At 41.7% G+C, this 19,153-nt stretch overlaps 2 protein-coding genes across 12 annotated transcripts in view; one reads left to right on the top strand and one right to left on the bottom strand.

The window, feature by feature from the left end:
- The window catches only part of SNRPF (small nuclear ribonucleoprotein polypeptide F), a 39,341-nt gene extending 26,762 nt beyond the window's left edge, over window positions 1–12,579 (top strand). The window contains exon 5 of one of the 4 annotated variants that reach the window (XM_044384516.3): window positions 11,683–12,579. The gene's annotated coding sequence lies outside the window, so the exon portion shown is untranslated. Of the gene's footprint in view, window positions 1–33 lie in introns of all 4 variants that reach the window. The other 3 variants (XM_057316303.1, XM_057316301.1, XM_044384515.3) reach the window with 3 other exon arrangements.
- On the bottom strand, window positions 364–19,067 carry CCDC38 (coiled-coil domain containing 38). 8 transcript variants are annotated; one of them, XM_057316299.1, is made up of 7 exons: window positions 18,411–18,667; window positions 11,857–11,910; window positions 8,025–8,125; window positions 6,467–6,632; window positions 4,025–4,089; window positions 2,155–2,318; window positions 364–2,039 (listed from the first exon to the last, which is right to left on the bottom strand). In XM_057316299.1, exons 2-7 carry the CDS (start codon window positions 11,894–11,896, stop codon window positions 1,955–1,957), a joined length of 621 nt encoding a protein of 206 aa, XP_057172282.1. In that variant the 5' UTR covers window positions 11,897–11,910; window positions 18,411–18,667; the 3' UTR covers window positions 364–1,954. The 8 variants fall into 8 exon arrangements, with proteins under 8 accessions (XP_057172282.1, XP_057172280.1, XP_057172281.1 ...); XM_057316297.1 differs by having other exon boundaries at window positions 364–2,318; XM_057316298.1 differs by having other exon boundaries at window positions 364–2,318; window positions 18,458–18,667.
- Between the last annotated feature and the right edge of the window lie 86 nt (window positions 19,068–19,153).

Here is a 19,153-nt window from a genome sequence, read left to right as displayed (position 1 = left end):
GTCTCTACTCTTTGTCATCTGTGCCCTTTTCAGCGCTTGTTGGATTTGCCAGTGTTTTGGAGACAATTTCAGCAGAAAAAATCCATATTTCATGTACTCTCGAAGGAGGAATTCTGTTTTTGCTATCTCACTACTCAAAAGAAATGAAGATATCATTAGAAATATCCATGTGAAAGCATGTTCATTTTTTAAAAAAAAGTTCACAAAATTCGTTTCCTTGATTATGAATTTGAATAATAGTTTATATAACAAAAATTGTAAGTAGGGTCATAAAACTATGGGCATCAATAAGATAAAAGGAGAAGAAAAAACCCATAGGAGTGCTATTTGAATAAAACGTGTCAAGGATATACACACATGGAATAGACTGATGACAATTTTACTCCTTTATTTCTGAGGGAAATGTTGTATTAAATTTTAGACACAGGGAGAAATTAGAAGGGAGCAGAAGCTGATACTTGTGTTACAAGAACAGGGTTAAAATAGCTAGCATCACAACTTTCAAGCAAAAGCGTCAGAACAAGCTCCCTTCCCCTTTGTAAACAGATTTCCAGCCCTACCTGCAGTGGAGAACCTTCCTGGGCCATCTCAAGCCCAGAGAGAGAAAAAGGAAATAAGTAGCAGGTGTCTGCATCCTTTGTGCTGTTCCCAGCTTGTTTTTCATGACCTTTCACACCTTTCTAGGATGACACATAGACACAAAGCATGGTTTGCTGGGTGGCCATTGTGCGTAAATACAGTACTCTCTGCAAGCCTAGAGGCTGCTACTCTGGTTCTACAAATAGAACAGAATCTCCTAATTACATGATGGAGTGAAGGAAGGAAGGGAGTTCTCCACCTTGGAATGCCTTCAACTTTAGGCTCCTGAAATAGAAAAGGCTCTGTAGCCAGAATGTGTTTGAAAACACACATTCCGTTAGTAACAATGGGTTTCAGAGAAACTACCATCCAGTTCATTTGCTATATTTTTAGACGAGCTGTTGTCCTCTTCTCGGAAAACTCTAGGACTTGGTTTTAGAGGAAAAGTAAGTATCAAATCCTCAAAAAGAAAAAAAAAAAAAACAAGTGTAGGTATGACTTGACACCAAGACTAGTGTCTCCTGGGTCATGAAATTACTGTCCAAGAATGATGATAGAAAGAAGCTTCTTTAGATATTTAAAATTAGACCAAGTGAGATACACTTGACCACAGAAGAAAACATCTGGGCTTGAAAAAAAAAAAAGTGGTGGGTGGTATAATAATTTTATCCCAACTCTCCCTGTAATTTTTGTCATTATAGATCCCGGCTTTTAATATCAATTCTAGTTTCAACTAAGTATAAGTATAAATATAAAAAAAAATACTGCCCATTTTAGGTGAGAGATGGTTGTAAAAATCAATCCCACTTTCAGAGATGTTAAAATGTGGAAAGAAATATGCCTTCAAATGAATGAAAGAAGGCACTTAGAAAATCATTCATGGGGGCACCTGGGTGGCACAGCGGTTAAGCGTCTGCCTTCGGCTCAGGGCGTGATCCCGGCGTTATGGGATCGAGCCCCACATCAGGCTCCTCTCCTGGGAGCCTGCTTCTTCCTCTCCCACTCCCCCTGCTTGTGTTCCCTTTCTCGCTGGCTGTCTCTATCTCTGTCAAATAAATAAATAAATAAAATCTTTAAAAAAAAAAAAAAAAAGAAAATCATTCATGGTTTATCCTTAACATTGGCTTGCTTCTTTTCAGCCAATTTCTAGGCTTCTACACTGATAAGTTACAGAAACTTTTCAGCCAGAGGTCCCTGTACTCTGATACCCAGGCAGAGACAGACGGTCCTTGATCGACAGATTACTTATTTAAAAATGAGGTCATACTTAGGAAATCATCAACTGATAAGGAATATTCCCACGTAGGTCTTGGTAGGCACAGGTAGGTTTCAAGGGGCCGGGACGTTTGAGAAGGAAAAGGTGGTGGCCCCGGGCTCACCTTTTCACTGCCTGCACCTCCATACTGGCTTTCTTTAACTCTGCTGTCATTTGGAGTTTGTTTATAGTTTCCTGTGCTGCACTGAAAAGTGATGGGGATTTGTTAGTTTGTTTTGTGTTGTGCTGTATCCTGAGAAACTAAAAAGAAAGGGGGAGGGGAAAAAGGCAATTCGGCCAGAGTGAAAAAAAAAACGAACATTTTAAGAGCATCTACAGATCTGTGGTCATTTTCTCGAAGGAACTCTTCAAAGGCCATTGCGTCTTCTTGGAGCTTTCTTTCGGCTCTTGTGAGTTGCCGTTCCTTCGCCACCATGTGTTTTTCAAACTTTTTAATTGTATTTCTTTTGGTTGACAGGGCATACTAGGAATATCGAAAAGAGAAGTGCAACATTATGCCACATTTCCAGTACATTGCTAGTACATTTCAACAGTCTCCTAATAAAGGGGAAAATAACTTGCATAGTAAGTGATCACTTGTATTAGAAATATAGCACGCCAAGTCTTGAGACAATACTGTTTATTTTATGAAGGACTTTATTTTGGGATCTTTAGAAGGGAGACTAATTCCTCTCTTTCACTCTTTTTATGAAGAGGCTCAATATGGTTCCAACATGGCTTTGTCCCACAAATCAAAAGTAGCTACACATCCCCTCAGGCTCTATCCTAAAAAATTAAAATAAAAAAGAAAACACTACATATCCCTCCAAAGAGGAGGTCTACCTGGTATTATCCACAATATCCCTCCAGGATTTCTGGGCATTGGGAAATGGGGCGGTCTGCAGTCACGAAGCCTCCTTCATCAGGAAGTAGCTTGGGAGAATGAGGTTTTCACCCTGCTGTGCCTCTGACACATTCCTCCAAGCTGCCCAAGGGTAGGGGTGTTTAACCAGCCTCCAAGAACCCTGTGTAGATCCCCAGATACAACTTTGATATTTAGCTTTTATTTTTTTCAGTACAGAATATAAGAATTCACTATGGTTTTTAATGCCATGCATGAAAAAGGAATTATAAATAAAGTCACTTAAATTATAAAAGAATTTAAAATATGTTATTGAGCTCATTCTAAAGAAATAACACCCGGGGAGCCAGGGACCAGACAAAGTCACCAGAGGTCTTCAGTAGAGGAGGGGCACGTGTGGAGAGCAGACTGAGTGTAGGGAGCAAAAGTGGAGGCAGACCAGTGTTCAGAAGTCATAACAATAATTCATACAAGTGATATTGGTGACGTGCATTACAGTGGCAGCAGGGGAGGTCGTGAAAAGTAGTGTGAGTATGGATTTATTGGGAAAAAAATACATTTGAAAGTATATTTGGATGTGGGTTGTAGGTAGGAGAGTTGAGTTGGCCTAAGCAAGTGTAAAAATGAAATGGCTACTGACTGCGATGGGGGCAGTCTGTGAGTTGCAGATTTGCGGGGGTAGGGAAGAGTATAGGAGGGGCAAATTTTGGAAATGGGAAGTCTGAGGTGCCTACTGGGCATCTAAGTGGAGATGTTAAGAACTACAGTTGCCTTTGTGAGTCTGGAGGTCAGGGAAGAAGATCGGGGTAGAAAAATGAGTTTGGACGTTGTTAATGGGGAAGTGGAATTTAAAGCCATGGGCCCGGAGGAGGGTAGACAGAGCACAGGGCGAGGAGTGAGCCCTAGCGTGTTCCAATATTTAGAGATCCAGGTTCTCCAAAACAAGGAGCAAGAAAAGAAAGCTGAAGAAGCGAGCAGTGAGTGACGAGGAAGAACCAAGAGACAGTGGGTCCTGGAAACCAGCCGAAGAAGACATTTCAAGAAGAGGAAGTGACCGGAATGATCTAACTGCTGCTGAAGGGAAGGAAAAGGAAGCCTGTGAGGTGACAGTTTGAACTTGGCGACGGGAAGGTCACTGAGAACCTTGGCAAAAGCAGTTTTGGTGGAATGATGAGGACAGAAGCCCAACTGAGGTTGTTTAGGAAAGGGTCGGAGGGGCAATAGATCTGGAGCATGTAATGAAAAAATAAACTACCAAGGTGAAATTTTGGCAATGCTCTGCCAGAAGTCTTCTGTTTGACTAATGGGAGAAAAATTATTTTTACTACCTCCAGCAGAAACCTGTCTCTCTGGTCATTAATAAATTCATGAATAGTCCTTTTTGTGTCCGCACCTTCAAAGAAAATTGAAATAGATTTAGTTCATTATCCCTCTCTCGAGCTTCTATAAAATAAAAGCTATGTAATTAAATTACTGTATATGGTATGTATCTGACTTAAAAAGCCACTACCCCTTCAAATAAACTTTTTTCCTAATCACTAAACTAATTTCATAATAGTAACTACCATTTATTTTGTGTCCATCATATTCCAAGAACTTTATTAGACACTTTAAATAAATCATTTTATTTGATCCTAACAATAACCCCAATGACGTACATATTTCTGTACCCATCCTGTATGTGAGCTCAGAGATGTCCGGATGCTTGCCCAAGATAACGGGCTAACATGTGGCAGAAGGGGCGTATGACTCCTAAGCCTGTGCTGAAGGAGACCAAGCTGTTTTAAATCTTAGTGTTTTGGCCAGTCTGGATATAAAACCGTAGTCCTTTGGAAAAATGTGTTTGGGGATCACAAACCAAATTTACGTTAGGTAAGAAAAAGATGACGACTAGCTTTGCCATCTAGGAATAAAAAAGACCAAAGCTTCCTTTCAAGGTGTCTTCGTTCTGGAAAAATTACACATAGGCTGCATTTCAATAATGTTCGCTTCATGAAAAATCAACAGAATGTGGTATAGAACAAAGTCTATTAAAACAAATCCTAATCTGTCCATTTACTAAATATTATAGTCATGCTTACTATTTCAGGCTACTTTAACATGATACTCTCCGGCTGAGTTGATGTGATTCTATTCCTCAAGTCTAAATAAACTGGTTATGGTGGGTTTCCCATTTTGGCCCTTCTAGCTATCCAGAAGGTTTTTTAACAAAGAGACCATGTATGATAAAACCGTCTTCCAAGCACTAGTATTCCCGAACACCGGAGTACCTGACCACTCACTGGGGATGTGATCCAGAGATGTTACTATCTGAGAGTAAAACCACAGTCAAGCTGCCAGCTGCCTGGAGGGAGAAGCGGCACTTCTGTTATGCAGCCTAACCCATCTGTCTGTGACAGTTGCCTGTGTCATTTCTTTGAGGTGATCTAGCAGTTGGCTACTGTTGCATACACAAAAATAACTGGGCTCCCAAAGTAGGGGTCACTTGCTCATTTTACATCACATAGGCTTGTCTTTAATCAGAATTCAGGCAGGAAATGTGAGATTGGGAAATGGGGGTTTCAACCAAATCAACTTATGATTGGTAAGTCTGAGGGGGATTTCTTTATTTTCAATGAAAATGTCCAAATTGCTTATCTGTGAATCAGCAGAAACTGACGACCCGATTTCCATTGCTGACAGAGCCCAGAGTGCCCTGGATAAATACCAAATGATTTTACCATTTCCTTTTTAAGAGTCTACTGTATGTCATTTACTGTTAAGAGACAGTAACCCCTCTGTTGACCAGCATGATGTTAAATAGGGTTATCTGCAAAGTCGTATTTGCTAGTTCTCTCAGAAGTAGTAGTGTGGCAAGGGTTTCTGAAGGTAGCCACTTCGTGCAGAACTCTAAAACATGTCACGTATAATTTTAAGTGCTCTTGATGACTTACGGTTCACCATTGTACAGAGGTGAACTATGAGACACAGGACTGAACCTGGCTCTACCCATCAGTGCTATAGTCACTGATACCGCCGTGTTGCCTGACATTTGCACTTCGTACAACAACAAATGTGCGCCTCCAAGATCTAAAAAAGTTAACATGGCTTCCCTCTTCTACACTAATAATTGATTCCAAAGTTCTTTCCCAGGTGTTTCTTTTTTGTTGTTTTCTCTGAAGATTTTTTTTTATCATAGTTTGACAAAGTTACCAAATTTTTAAGTTACCACAGCAAATCCTGGGCACTCGATGTATCTTTCTTCCTCCCTTCCTTTCTTCCTTACTTTCTAATTTTAATTCAAAAATTTAGACAAGACTCATCTTGGGGGAAGATTTTATGACCCCATCATCCTAGCATTAATCACTTCAACCTCACTTCAAACTGCTTTCTGTCTCATTTGTAAGCACTTCTTGATCTGATAAGAAAAGTCCATGACATTTTGATTACCATATTGTTCTTTTTAATGGAGCAATAATTAATATCCTGTAATATTTTTAACATGTTGCCCTCAAGTGCCATTATAACAGGTTGTGTTTTTGCAACAAAAGGAAAACTTATTTAATTCTATTAGCTTCCTGATTCTGGATATATGAGCTGTATGGCCCGGAAAAGTATGTTTTCTTTTTTAAAATAGATTTTGTCCCGACTCACAGCTTCCATTTACAAAGAATGCCCCCATCCATAGAATGAGACAACATACTTTTTTTTTTACCCCCAGAAAAGCCCCCAAACCTGACATTAACAGTAAAAATTCAAAATAATATTCTTAAACAATAATATAGACTTACCTTCTGTTAATCTTAGAATAAGAGTGGGATCTAGCCCAAATTTTTCGAATGAGCCACCAGCTGTGTCAGAGTAGAATGCTACTTGGCCCAGGTGTGAACGACTTTTCATTCGAGATGAAAAAGTAGACTTCTGGTAGACTTTCATGCTGCGGTTTATAAATTTTTCCTGCCCAAGTGCAAAAATTTAAAAGAATTTCTAATATACCAAAATAACATTGTCTTTAAAAATAGTGATCAGATATAAAAATATCATTTACAATAAGTCTTTTTCTCATTACTGGTACATTTCTTATTACTGATACATTAAACAAGCAACTGAGTTCATATCTCTGAAGGATTGGGTGTAGTTTGCAATTCCTTCTCTTATGAAGCTGAGCAAAGACATTTAACCTTTACTAAACATGTACATCATAAATATGAGCCTGGAAAGTTTTCTGGCTTTATCTTCATTTTCATTTTTATTTTTTAATCTTTGTCTTGCCCAACGGCAGGGAACTTGGAAATTCCACTGATTTGAAAGGACTGGTTCTGTGGAATTGAAAACTTGGGAGGAAATGGATCTCCCCAGTAGACATAAATGAATCAGTCTTTCCAATTCATGAATCTTGGCTCAATTTAATTTTGGACACTTTCAATAAAATTATAGAACACAAGCATAAAATCTTCACCTTACAGATGAATTTGTGATTGAGCATTTCTAGATAATCTCTTCATTCTAAACAGGATTTTTTTAAAAAAATCCTATAATCAATCTTTACCTCTAGGAATAAGGAAAGCAAACCTCTTGAAATCCAAATCATGTAATAAACAGTATAAAGATGTAAGTAGTGAGATTAACTGCAAAAGCACAGCTTTGTTATCCTCATCTCTGGTTTAGCTTCATACCAAATCATTCTAAAATGACCCCATCCTCCACTTTTGTTCCTTCTTCCTTCTCTGCCCCTCTTCCCTGATACACATACATACATTCTCTTATCTGTATCTGGCTGGCAAATTTTAACTTATTCTTAACAATTCAGCTCTTGCTGTCTCCTCAGTGAAGTCTTTGTGCGTGTGTGTGCCCAGAGACAAACATGCACACACACACACACACCACCACCATCATCCTTCCCTCCAGCGAAGATGGTCACTTCTTTCTCTACATGTCTTTTGCTCTATTACTGTATTTTATCAACTCTAAGATGTCATTTATTGTAGATGCAGTATTATTTTATGCACTGCCAATTATGCATGGCATCCCATCTCTATAAGCTGGATCCCAATTTCAGGAATGAGAAAATGTGAAAAAAATATGGGCATTAGAATCAATGAAGTGGGATACACCATACTTGTCATATGTGATGGTCATAGTGTGTCTGTCTTCCCCCAGTGGGCAGTGAACATTAGGACCTTACCATGGGCTGGATGTTGTTCCTGTTGTGTTTACACCCCAGCATAGTGTGCAATGCATATACCCACACCTGACCCCTTGTCTTAATCCAGCACAGTTCATAAAAGTGATGGATAAGAGGATAAATTTCTAACATTAATTTGTATTGGGCTTTTAATAAAACTTTACCTTTTTCTTTGCTGCCATTTCATTTTCTTTGAAAAGAAAGAGATCTTTGAAAAAGATCTTATATGGCTTGTCCTTTTTGACTGAGTCATCTTTTCCTTTATCTGTTAAAAAAAAAAAATCTGTCATCCTTGCTCTGCTGACCAGAAGGGCAAGGCTCTACCAGCCAGGATGGAGCAGGTGGATAGGTGGGTCTCTAAGGAGGAGGACACAGGCAGCCCTCCTCTCCAACTGAGACAGGGATGCAGGGCCTGGATCCCAAGGGCAGAAGACACAGCTCATCTGTCTGTTTCTCATGGCACTGAGCACAGTGCTTCCTACTTCAGGGGGAATGAGTCTATATTTGCTGTGTGAATAGATAAGGGGCCTATTACAGGATAGTGGGATCATATTTTGAGGCATTAAGATACTGCTTCTTCCCATCACTACAAATATATGCACTATTGCCCTTACACCGCCATTTCGGCCCCAATAGACGCAGCCACTATTAGGGACATCCTCCATCCAGACTAGAGAGTCTTAAAAAAAAAAAAATCAAAGGTAATGACAAGTATTGGCAAGGGTGTAGAGGAATTGGAATCTTAACATTCTGCTAATGGGAATGGAAAATAGTGCAGCCACTTTGGAAAACAGCCTCAAAAAGTTGAACATATAGTTGCCATGTGACCCAGCCATTCCACTCCTAGAAATGAAAACATATGTTCTCATGAAAATTTGTACATGAATATTTATAGCAGTATTATACATAACAGTCAACAGATAGAAACAACCCAAATATCCATCACCTGATGAATGCATAAACAAAATGTGGTATCTCCATACAATGGAATATTAATCAGCCATACCAAGGATACATACTCTAAGACTGATGAAACTTGGAAATATTATATTAAGTGAAAGAAGCCACATTAAGTCTCTACATTATAAGATTCCATTATATTCCATGAATTGTCTAGAATAGGCACATCCACAGAGCCAAAAGATAGATTAGTGGTTGCTTGGGGCTGGAGTGGACCTAGGGGTTATGGCTAAGGGGTGCAGGGTTTCTTTCTGAGATGATAAAAATGTTCTACAATGGACTGAGTTGATGGCAGCACATATCTGTGAGTACAAGCCCTGGACTCATACACTTAATAAAAAAGGAAGCCTGGCCATAAAGGGGCGGGCAATGGAAAGGGAGAGAAAGGGAGGGAGAGAGAAGTCAACTGAATTTCTGAACGGACTTTCTGTTTTTATTCATAAAATCTGAAATGTTAAAAGGTCTTTCTCTTTTTCTTTCTTTCTGGCTTTTTAATGCTTGGGTAGAAATTTTGGCTTCAGAGACCAATAGCCAAAAGCAGGAATCCTGGAGCTTGGAAGTGACACATTCAATTAGAGAAAGGGAAAGGATAACTGAAAACACATCCCCCCTCCTACCCTAACCCCTGCACTTACTTTCACCTCCCAAAATACCAGAGTATTTTGAAAGTGCCCCTCATCTCTAAGTGGCTGAAAGGTACAGCTGGGAATTGGGAGGGCTGGGAGTTACTGGTCTGGAGTTTAAAGGCTGCCTGAGAATTGAATGTTTGCCCAGGGATTCAGTTGGGAAAGTGGGAATGCTCGGGCTAGAAACCTCAGGCACGTTTTTCTGTAGGTAATGGGTTAGGAAGAAAGTAAATTGTGGAGTGGAAGCTTTGGGCTCAACATGGAGTGTGTGGTGTTCTGATCACCTCCTATTCACTTTGTGGGTAAAGGAAGGATCCTCTGCCCCAAATAGTATGAGATGACTGAACATATGACCCTCCACACTGGACTGATGAGATAGATAACGATTTATTAGTCACTTATCTCACAGCCCAGGGGAGGAGGACACTACCTGCCAGGCAGTGCCACATCATGACTGCACTCAGGAGCAGAGTGAAACAGGATGGCAGGAGGCAGACTTTGTACTAACAAGAGGGTGAGGTGCCCCTGCTTCCCACAAGAGGACATAATTGACTTGTGAAACTCATTAGGTTGAAGACCAGTAGAGTGTAACTGGTCCAGCTGATGGGGAAATAGCTGGGTGGGGAACCTTTCTCGCTGGGTGAAGGTCAAATCTGGCACACTTACAGGGAGACTTACAGGGAGACTTTCTCTCTCTTACAGGGAGACTTACAGTTACGTCTTTGGGGCTCTGTGAAGCTCAAAGATGTCAAGGCGATACATGAAATCTTAGGCCTTATAATATATGAATAAAGACAAGCAAGGGTGGGTCTAGGCAGCTGGGCTTGGAGACAGCAGATGTATAGAAAGGCATAGCCAACAGGCTGAGGCCCAGGAGGAGGCAACAGAAGTCAAGTACCCAAAGGGCATTGCCAGGGTTTATGACCTGTACCCTATACCGCCACTCTCAGGCCAGAGCTAGACCTGACATCCCAGGAAGGGATCCCTGATGTCCTCCAAAGGATGAGTCATTGATAGGCTGGACATCTCTCCCTCAACCAACCCTCTCTCCTCTCAAGAAAAACCTCACAAACTTACTGTCAATCCCACCCTAGCTAGCTTAAAGTCTTGAATGCCCACGTTTAAATCCTCTCTGACCAAGTTTCAGTTTTCTGGATTGACAAGATATTTTTTTCCCCTCCAACTCCAAAGCCAAGTTCCTTTTGGTTATAAAGAAATAGAACACACTAAAACTCTAAACACCAAGTATATTAGTTTCCCATGGCTGCTATAATAAGTTACCACAAACTTGGCGGCTTAAGACAACAGAACTTTATTCTCTCACAGTCCTGGAGTTCAGGAGTTCAACATCAAGGTGTCAGCCGGACTATGCTCCCTCCAAAGGCTCTGTGGTAGAATCCTTCCTTATCTCTTCCAGCTTCTGGTGGCTTCGGGCATTCACGGTTGTGTGACTCCTTCGTCTCTGTGTTCACAGGGACTTCTTTTTCTCACAAAGACACTTGTCATTTAAAATTTAGGACCTACCTTAAGTCCAAGATGATCTCATCTTGAGATCCTTACCTCAATTACATTTGAAAGACCCTTTTGCCATATAAGGTCACATTGCAGGGGTTAGGACATGGAGAGCTACCATTTTGGAGGGACCACGTTCAACACACTCTAACAAGTTTCCTGAATTATAAACTCATTCTAAGCACTGGCCCTTAGCCAGCCCTTCTCCTCACCTGAATTACTTCCTAGACGTATAGAACTAGGGCTGCCGTAACAAAGCACCACAAACAGAGGGGCTTAAAGCAGCAGGCATGGGTTCTCTCACAGTCCTGGAGGCCGGAAGTCGAATATGAAGATGTTGGCTTGGTTCCTTCCAGAGTTTCTGAGGGAGAATCCATGGCATGACTTTGCCCAAGCCCATGGTAAGTACCTATAGAGTGCCTGTTACCTGTAACACACTCTTGGTGTTATCCAATGTTCAAATTTTTGTCAAATTTGTAAGTGACAAAGAAGTTATTCTTCTATACTGATAAATATGAATTCCTTGTATACTTGTAAAGAAGCAGGAGGAGGAGAGGAAAGCTGGAAAAGGAAAGGAGAGGACAGGTTTTGATAAAATGCAGTTATTCATGTCCTTTATTATGACAAATAATTGAGTTAATTGTTTTATGTTATGAAATTCCCTAGCAATCTAGTTAACTACAACAATTTAATGCCTCTCTGATGTGAAGATTTTTCTTTTCAGAATTAAAAAGTGGAAGAGAACCTTCTCAGCAGGCCATTTATAAACTCTTCACATAGAAAGGCCATGTCTAATGCTTGTCCTGTGGCATTCTCCTTTGGCTACGTTCCCAATCTACCGTGGAGACTGACTGTACCAGGCACAAAGCAAGAACTCATTGACACATTTCTTCTTTACCTTCAGGAGCCAGTGATAGCGGCAAATATTGTGATGACATTTTGTCTCCTGGCCCTGTCCAAAGAAAAGGAAATACATTAAAAATAAATACTGTAAACCAGAGCATTGGGTGATGTATGGAAGTGTTGAATCACTAACTTGTACACCTGAAACTAATAGAACACTGCATGTTAACTAACTGGAATTGAAATAAGGACTTAAAAAAAAATTTCTGTAAACCTTGCATAAAGGGGCTAAATTCAACAGCCAGTGATTCCAAATAGCCTTCATTGCTTTTAAAAGCACAAACTCTTTGGCCCAGCAATTCCAAATCTGGGAACCTATCCCAAGAAAATAATCGGGTTAAGTGAGCAAAAAAAGTATGTACAGTAATGTTGGTTGACGTGTTACTTAATAAACAGGGAGTTGATTAAATAACTCTGGTATACCCATAACAGAGATTGCCCCGTGGCCCATCAAAACAAGGCTCTAGTCACTATTCCCTCCGTTAACTATATATTAAAAGTAAAAAACAAAATACTTCCAAAGGGTGAGAGTAACGTGGATAAAAACAAAAACAAAAACACTCGCCAGTGTCAGGCGTTTGAAAAGTTGTTCACCAAACATTAATAGTGGTGGTCTTCAATTTCGAGCAACCTCTCCTTGCATTTCTATCAGGTTTGGGATTAGGGTTAGTTGCAAAATTTAAGGAAGTGGCCCCCAAAACTCAGTTATCAAAATAAATAACACGTTAATGCAATTTTTTAAAAATGCCAAGTCAATGCAGGAAAAAAATCCATGGTGAACAAAATATGAAGACTTCAAATACAGACAGGATCTGACCGTGCGTCTCCATGACCCTGAGAGCGAGCGCCTCCTTTGCCACACCTCTGTCCTGGCCCATAGATCTCGTCTTTATGTACGCTTTTGATATTTTGTTTATCATGGAATTTTTTGCATTAATTTTTATTTTTAGGGGCGCCTTGTGGCTCTGGGGCGCCTGGGTGGCTCAGTCGTTAAGTGTCTGCCTTTGGCTCAGGGCATGATCCCAGAGTCCTGGGATTGAGCCCTGCATTGGGCTCCCTGCTCTGCTGGGAGCCTGCTCCTTCCTCTGCCACTCCCCCTGCTTGTGTTTCCTCTCTCACTGGCTGTCTCTCTGTCAAATAAATAAATAAAAATCTTTTAAAAAATTATTTATTTTTAAAAATAGTGAATTAAAGTGTTTGCGTTTGCGCTCCCCTTTAGGTTTTGCACCAAAGGTAAACGTTTCCCTTGCTTCACCCTAATCCTTGTCTTGAATTTTTGCACTTTTTAAATATTATTTCTCAATGAGCTTGTGTAATTTTTACAATGAAAAAAGTAACAGTGATATTTTTCATTGGGGGAGGAAAAAGGATATTCAGGAGTTCATATAAAGAGGTCTGCCCACAACAGAAACAATGGGACAAACATCCTGTTTCAGGTTGCCCGTTTAAATTTATGCCTCCGTTCTCTCAAAGAGCCACGTTGAAGAGACTTCCAGAGGCATTTGTAGCAGATGATTAAAGATCCAGACTTTGGAATGGAAAAGCCGATTGGTTTGGTATTTACAGATGTGTGAGCAAGATCATTTAACACTCAAAAAATCTGTATTGAGTACCTACTATGTGCCAGGCACTGTTCTGGGTGCCAGAAACAGGACAATTTAAAAATGACGACAGCAATAACAAAAGACAGAAAAACATACTTTCTTCGTGGGGCCTACATTTTAATTATTTAGCAGGTCTGAGTCTCAGGTTCCTATTCCATAAAATGGGAATATAATTTCACCTCTTAAAGCTTTCGTGAGGTTGCCATGACCTAATGTATATAAACAACCAAGCAGGGCGCCTAGCACACAAAGCAAACTCAGTAAGTGGGAGCAATTTTGTTCTAATCTTTACCAAGAGAATGTGATTTTACTTCCAGTGATTATAAAAGCAAAAATGAAAAAAGAAATCATGTAAAAGCTTACAGAAAAGATTAACAAAAACCTACATCATTGATATTATACTTTTTCAGATTACTGAAGATTTTTTTCCACAGGCATTGGGGCTCATTCTGACAGTGGAGAAGACGGGTCAGTGAAAAACTGATGACAATCTGTTGGGTTGATGTATTTGGAATTTGTATGGCCAATAGTAAAAATTTGTAGGTTTTCGTGTGTTTGCACGCTCTGCACTCATCCAAATCCCTAAGATTCTGCTCAGTTCTTTCTTGACATACTGTCAATCTTTCAATTCTCCTATCTAAATTCACTTCCCTATCCATCCCCATTTTCATTTACTTTATCCTAAGTCTACCTGGAACAAAAATCTTTATCCATGGGTTCTGGCACTTTTTCCATCCTAGAGAAACCAAGTTCTCGTTCCTGTAAGCCAAGTGCTCGGGTTCCATCTCTCCAGTAATTCATAGAACATGTGAAAGAAACAGCAGTCTCTAGAAGTTGTTATGCTTCTGTACTTTCGTACATATTAATCTCCCTATTGATTAATGAAGGGTTGGTGAAGAACGTAAGAGAGAAGAAGAGAGCCAGCTTTTTCTAGAAGAGATTAGATAGGTCTCTGAACTAAACTGATATGATGTGCCAACCAGGAAGAGAAAGTCAAAGCCAGTGAATGTCTTTGTTGTGCAAAATAAAAATAGCATGACTAAACAATCTCTCTACTGAAATAAAGGGAAAATATCATTGGATTGCACTGCAAATGCCTGCAAATTCACATCTAAAACATATGTTAAAAAATAAAATATATGTTCAAATCCAACTTCTGACCGATGAAAAAGATGAAAAGCTCAGAAAAATGAGGGCTTTAAAACGGTGGTGTGTGACTCTGTAGAGATGGCAGAGGTGGGTGGTGAAGGGCACGGACTCTCATTATGCTCCTTCATCTCCACACTTCAATGTCCCATCCTTCAAAAGGGCGGATAAGAGTAGCGCTACCTCATGAGATGGTTAGGTGGGTTAACATGTGTCCCCCACTTGGGACAGCAGCAGGTCTCAGTGAGCACCAGAGCAGTGAAAGCCCATGGGGAAAGCATCCTAAAAAAAGAAGGATGCCTGGTGTGTTTGAGGAACAGCAAGGAGATTCGTGGAACTTAGTGTAGTGAATAAAGTGCAGAGTGATAGATGAGATCGGAGAGATCGCGAGGGCCCTGTGGGTCATTTCCTCAGTGAAATGAGAAATCTGGAATGAACCACTCTGCCTGCCGAGCTGGGATGAGACTGTACGAGGGGGTGAGGTGGAATAAGGCCACCTTGGGAGGCTATCGTCATTGGAGGCAAGAGATAATGGAAGTGGTGAGAGGTGGTCAGATTCTAGATACATTTGGAAAGTGGAGCCTACAGGACTGGCTGATGGTTTGGGTGTGGGGTATGAGATAAAGAGCCCAAGAAAGCAAGGATGGAGTTGCCATCAACGGAGACAGAGTGGCTGTGGGGTAAGGGGCAATTGGGAAGATCAAAGGTTCAGCTGGGATGGGTCAGACATCTAAGGGGACGTGGGTATAAAATAAACTGTTCTTCCAAGTGAACACCATACCGGTTGATTTAATTCATGCTAGCATTCCTCTAACATGATGCAATTATATGTGGCCGCTGAGTTAGGTTTTTGATGTGTATCATCACAGGGTAGCATAGAAGACCCTATGGAAAGACCCTGGCCTTGATGACACGGAGGTTTGAATCCTGCCTCTGGCTCTTATCAGCTCTTCCTCTTAGGCCCATCCGATGAAACTCAGTACACCTTAGGTTCTTCTATGGGGTGTGGGTACTAATACCTTCCTTAACAGGCTTGTTGCAATTTTCAAACACAGGTAACGCATGCAATGTGCCTACTCACGGTAGGCTGATAGGGAAATACTTGTCTATAATTTCTTCAAGGTAGATAGCCAGATCCGTCCACTTTCTAGTCCTGTCTTGTGAACAACCACCAGCATTTGAAAAGGAGGGATAACTGACAACCAACTTTTGTAAGAAACCCTGAACTCAAATTCTTTTTTTTTTTTAAATATTTTATGTATTCATTTGACAGACAGAGAGAGAGCACAAGCAGGGGGAGCGGCAGGCAGAGGGAGAAGCAGGCTCCCCGCTGAGCAAGGATGTGGATGATCCCAGGAGCCTGGGATCATGACCCGAGCCGAAGGCAGGCGCTTAACTGACTGAGCCACCCAGGTGCCCCCTGAACTCAAATTCCTGAAACTGGTTCATTTGAGAGGAATCTGCCAGCAATATTGGTGCAAACGTGGGGAACCTGACCCACCTTCGTGCACATTCTTAACATTCCAAGCTTCATGGAAGTGAAAAAAGAGGAATGGGGTTTTATAATGCCCAACCCCAAAGTCCAAGACCAACTCCAAATACAATGAACAATAACAGTATCTACCAGATATTCGAAGCAGTTTATGTTTGGTTTTCTCAACAATTCTCTCTACAACACAGTGAAAATGGATTTCCAGTCTCTCAGTAGGAGATAAAAAGCTTTGTTTATCTCCCGAATGCAAACAAAGATTTAGACAGATTTAGACCTAAAGCCTTTCCATTTTTGCCCACCTCCTTCCCACCCATTTGGACAAATAACTAGGAGAAAGGGCTGTAAGCTGTGTCCTTGGATGGTGTGGGGAGACCAGAGCTAGCAATTTTTTGTTTACCTGAGAGCCAAGAACCACTAGGTCCTTGACCTGCCTCTTTTGATTAGGTCAGAAGCAGAGCACAGTGATGAGGAAATTGCCTTCAGCTTGACCTTTAAGGCCCTGCTGGTGTATTTTGTGTGGACTTTCCTATTGACATTTCTGACTGCCCCTTTTGCAAACTGAAGAAAACAAAACAAAACAAAAAACCTGGGGGTCAAAAGGAAGGAGGAGAACAGGAGGAATCAGCCAATGTAAAATGATGTAAAAAGTACGGTGTGAACTAAGAAGTGCTATAGGGAGGTTGGTTATCACTGAGGAAATGGTCTATAATTACATATTTAAAAATGACCAAGGGGGAGAGAAGCCCACTCTTGTCCTTCTTGCTTCTGCAAACCTCTTGTTTGCAGGGGCCTTTCAGGCCATGTTGTATGTCTGGACTGTAATCGACGCACTTCGTTCACTCACAAACCTGTTGATTTGTTTCCCCATGAATAGAATGACCATTTCTTTTTGACTTCCCCAAAACTTGTAAGCTTTCAGTTCAAGGTCATTCTGTGATCTCAGGAGGGACCTCATGGCTGAAATCTTATCTTGAATTTAATTGACCAGGAAGAGAAAAAACAGGATTAAAATAAACTAGCAGCAGCAGCGGCGGTAGTAATAGTATAATAAGGAGAAGAATTACGCCTATTATTTAAAGCTAGGCACTGGGCACAGTGTTCTCCATTTCATCTTCTCTAAACCTCAAACGAGTCCATAAAACAGAAAGAAACAATTACCCCATGAGAGGATGGGTGAGAAAACTGAGGTTTGGGGAAATTAAGGACATTTCCCAAGGTGAGATAGCTCATGAGTAACAAGAGTGGGGTTAAGCCCAGTTGATGGAAGCCCAAAGCCTCCTATATTTCTACTGTGTCACCCTCTCCTTTACACCTGCAACTTCATAAATCTGCAAATATCCTGTAATTGCAAAATGGAACAGATTCAAGCCTTTAGCAGAAATATTAGAATAGAAAATTTTAATATTTCTCTATGAATTACTGACTTTGCTTGCTTTTCACTATTTCCATTTCTCTTGTATTATTTCTCTCTATATACCTTTCTCTTTAAAACTGTATAGACACACACACATCTGTTTGTGATTTTGTGTCTGAGCCGTGAGTAATATATGGATTTTTTCCCCCGTCGGGTCTCTTTTACTCACATTCTCTACTGAATTCTTTTCCATTTTTTTTCCTTTCCTCTCTCTTTCCGACCAATTGATTTCTCTCTTGTAAGACCAAAATACGAAACTAAAGTATATTCTTATTTATTGCGTTCATCTAAAGGATTTTTTGCTTTCTCTTGTTTTTAAGTGGCTTTTAAAATAACCCTAAATTGACTTACTTTTATATTTTACAGGCCTCAGGCTGCTTTTATGGTCTGTTAATCCTGTTTATAAAGTGTCATCCTTTAGATTGTAGGTTTTTTTTTTTAAGATTTTATTTATTTGTTTGACAGAGATAGAGACAGCCAGCGAGAGAGGGAACACAAGCAGGGGGAGTGGGAGAGGAAGAAGCAGGCTCATAGCGGAGGAGCCTGATGTGGGGCTTGATCCCACAACGCAGGGATCATGCCCTGAGCCAAAGGCAGACGCTTAACCGCTGTGCCACCCAGGCGCCCCTAGATTGTAGTCTTTGCTAGGCAGGGAAAGCACCTTTGCTGTCTCTATGTTCCACAGCCTAACACAGGGCTTTCAATGAAAGTGTATAAACAAAATAAAATAATTAAGACTTAAAACCCAGTGCCTGCCAGTGTTTTCACAGCAGTTGACAGGTGAGAAGAGATGCGGGTGAGAATTATGGGCCATTTTTCTTAAACTTGATTCTGTCACCAAACTTGGTCACAATTTGAGAGTAGACTCCCCCCACCCCCGCCCCCAGCCTTACAGTTGCGGTGAGGATGGGGCCGGACATGGAGCTGAAACCACTTTCACCTGCAACAGCTGGATCCAGGAGCTGGTCCAAACCTATCCTTCAGAAAGGCGTTAGGGACGCTGGGCAGAGGCGCCAATGGATTCCCTAGTCTCGGCTCTATCCTCCCCCGCCAGGATCCCCCTTCATCTCGGGGGCCTTCTGGTAGGGGATCCCAGAGCGGAGCTGGCCAACCGACAACTGTGCGTGTCACCCGCCACCCTGCTCCACGGCCGCGCGGACCCGGGAGCAACTCCCCCAGCGCACCCCCTCCTCCCCCGTCGCGGCCCGGCCCTCTGGGTAGAGGTTCCCCCGCGCCGCCCCGCTCGGGCCTCTGTGCCCGGTGCCCGGCCCGGCCCCTGGGGAGAGGTTTGCCCCCACTCAGCCCCATTTGGGCTCCCTGGCCCCTCGGGGACCCCCTTCCGCCTGGCCCTGTGTTAACGGAGCCCACCTTTCCCTCTCCCGGTAACCCAGCTTCAGTTTCCGAATCTAGAAATTAGGGACGATAGTCTCCACCACATTTGCCCAGAACATTGACTGGGCGACCAAAAAAGAGGAGACTGCACGATAACGTTTATTACTAACCCTCCCTCGGGTGGTAAGCACCCACGCTGCCGCTGCGCCGGCCGGGGGGAAGCGCGCGCTCCCCGGCGGATGGGCAGGGCGGCGGCGAGCGGAGGCCCCGGCTCCGCCCTCCCGGCTCCGCCCTCCCTGCGCCG

Source organism: Ursus arctos, unplaced genomic scaffold (assembly GCF_023065955.2).
Source record: "Ursus arctos isolate Adak ecotype North America unplaced genomic scaffold, UrsArc2.0 scaffold_21, whole genome shotgun sequence".
In the NCBI taxonomy this organism is placed as follows: domain Eukaryota; kingdom Metazoa; phylum Chordata; class Mammalia; order Carnivora; family Ursidae; genus Ursus; species Ursus arctos.
Note: the sequence above shows the minus strand (reverse complement) of the source record. Positions and strands in the feature narration are given on the sequence as shown.

What these genes read in the sequence shown, in the direction of transcription:
- CCDC38 (XM_057316293.1), bottom strand. Translation starts at nt 11,962, where the DNA reads ATGCTCTGGTTTACAGTATTTATTTTTAATGTATTTCCTTTTCTTTGG. An exon ending in AAATGGCAGCAAAGAAAAAG is followed by an intron (nt 6,633 to 8,024) that starts GTAAAGTTTTAT and finishes GCACTTGGGCAG; the next exon opens with GAAAAATTTATAAACCGCAG. An exon ending in TATTCTAAGATTAACAGAAG is followed by an intron (nt 4,090 to 6,466) that starts GTAAGTCTATAT and finishes TTTTCTTTGAAG; the next exon opens with GTGCGGACACAAAAAGGACT.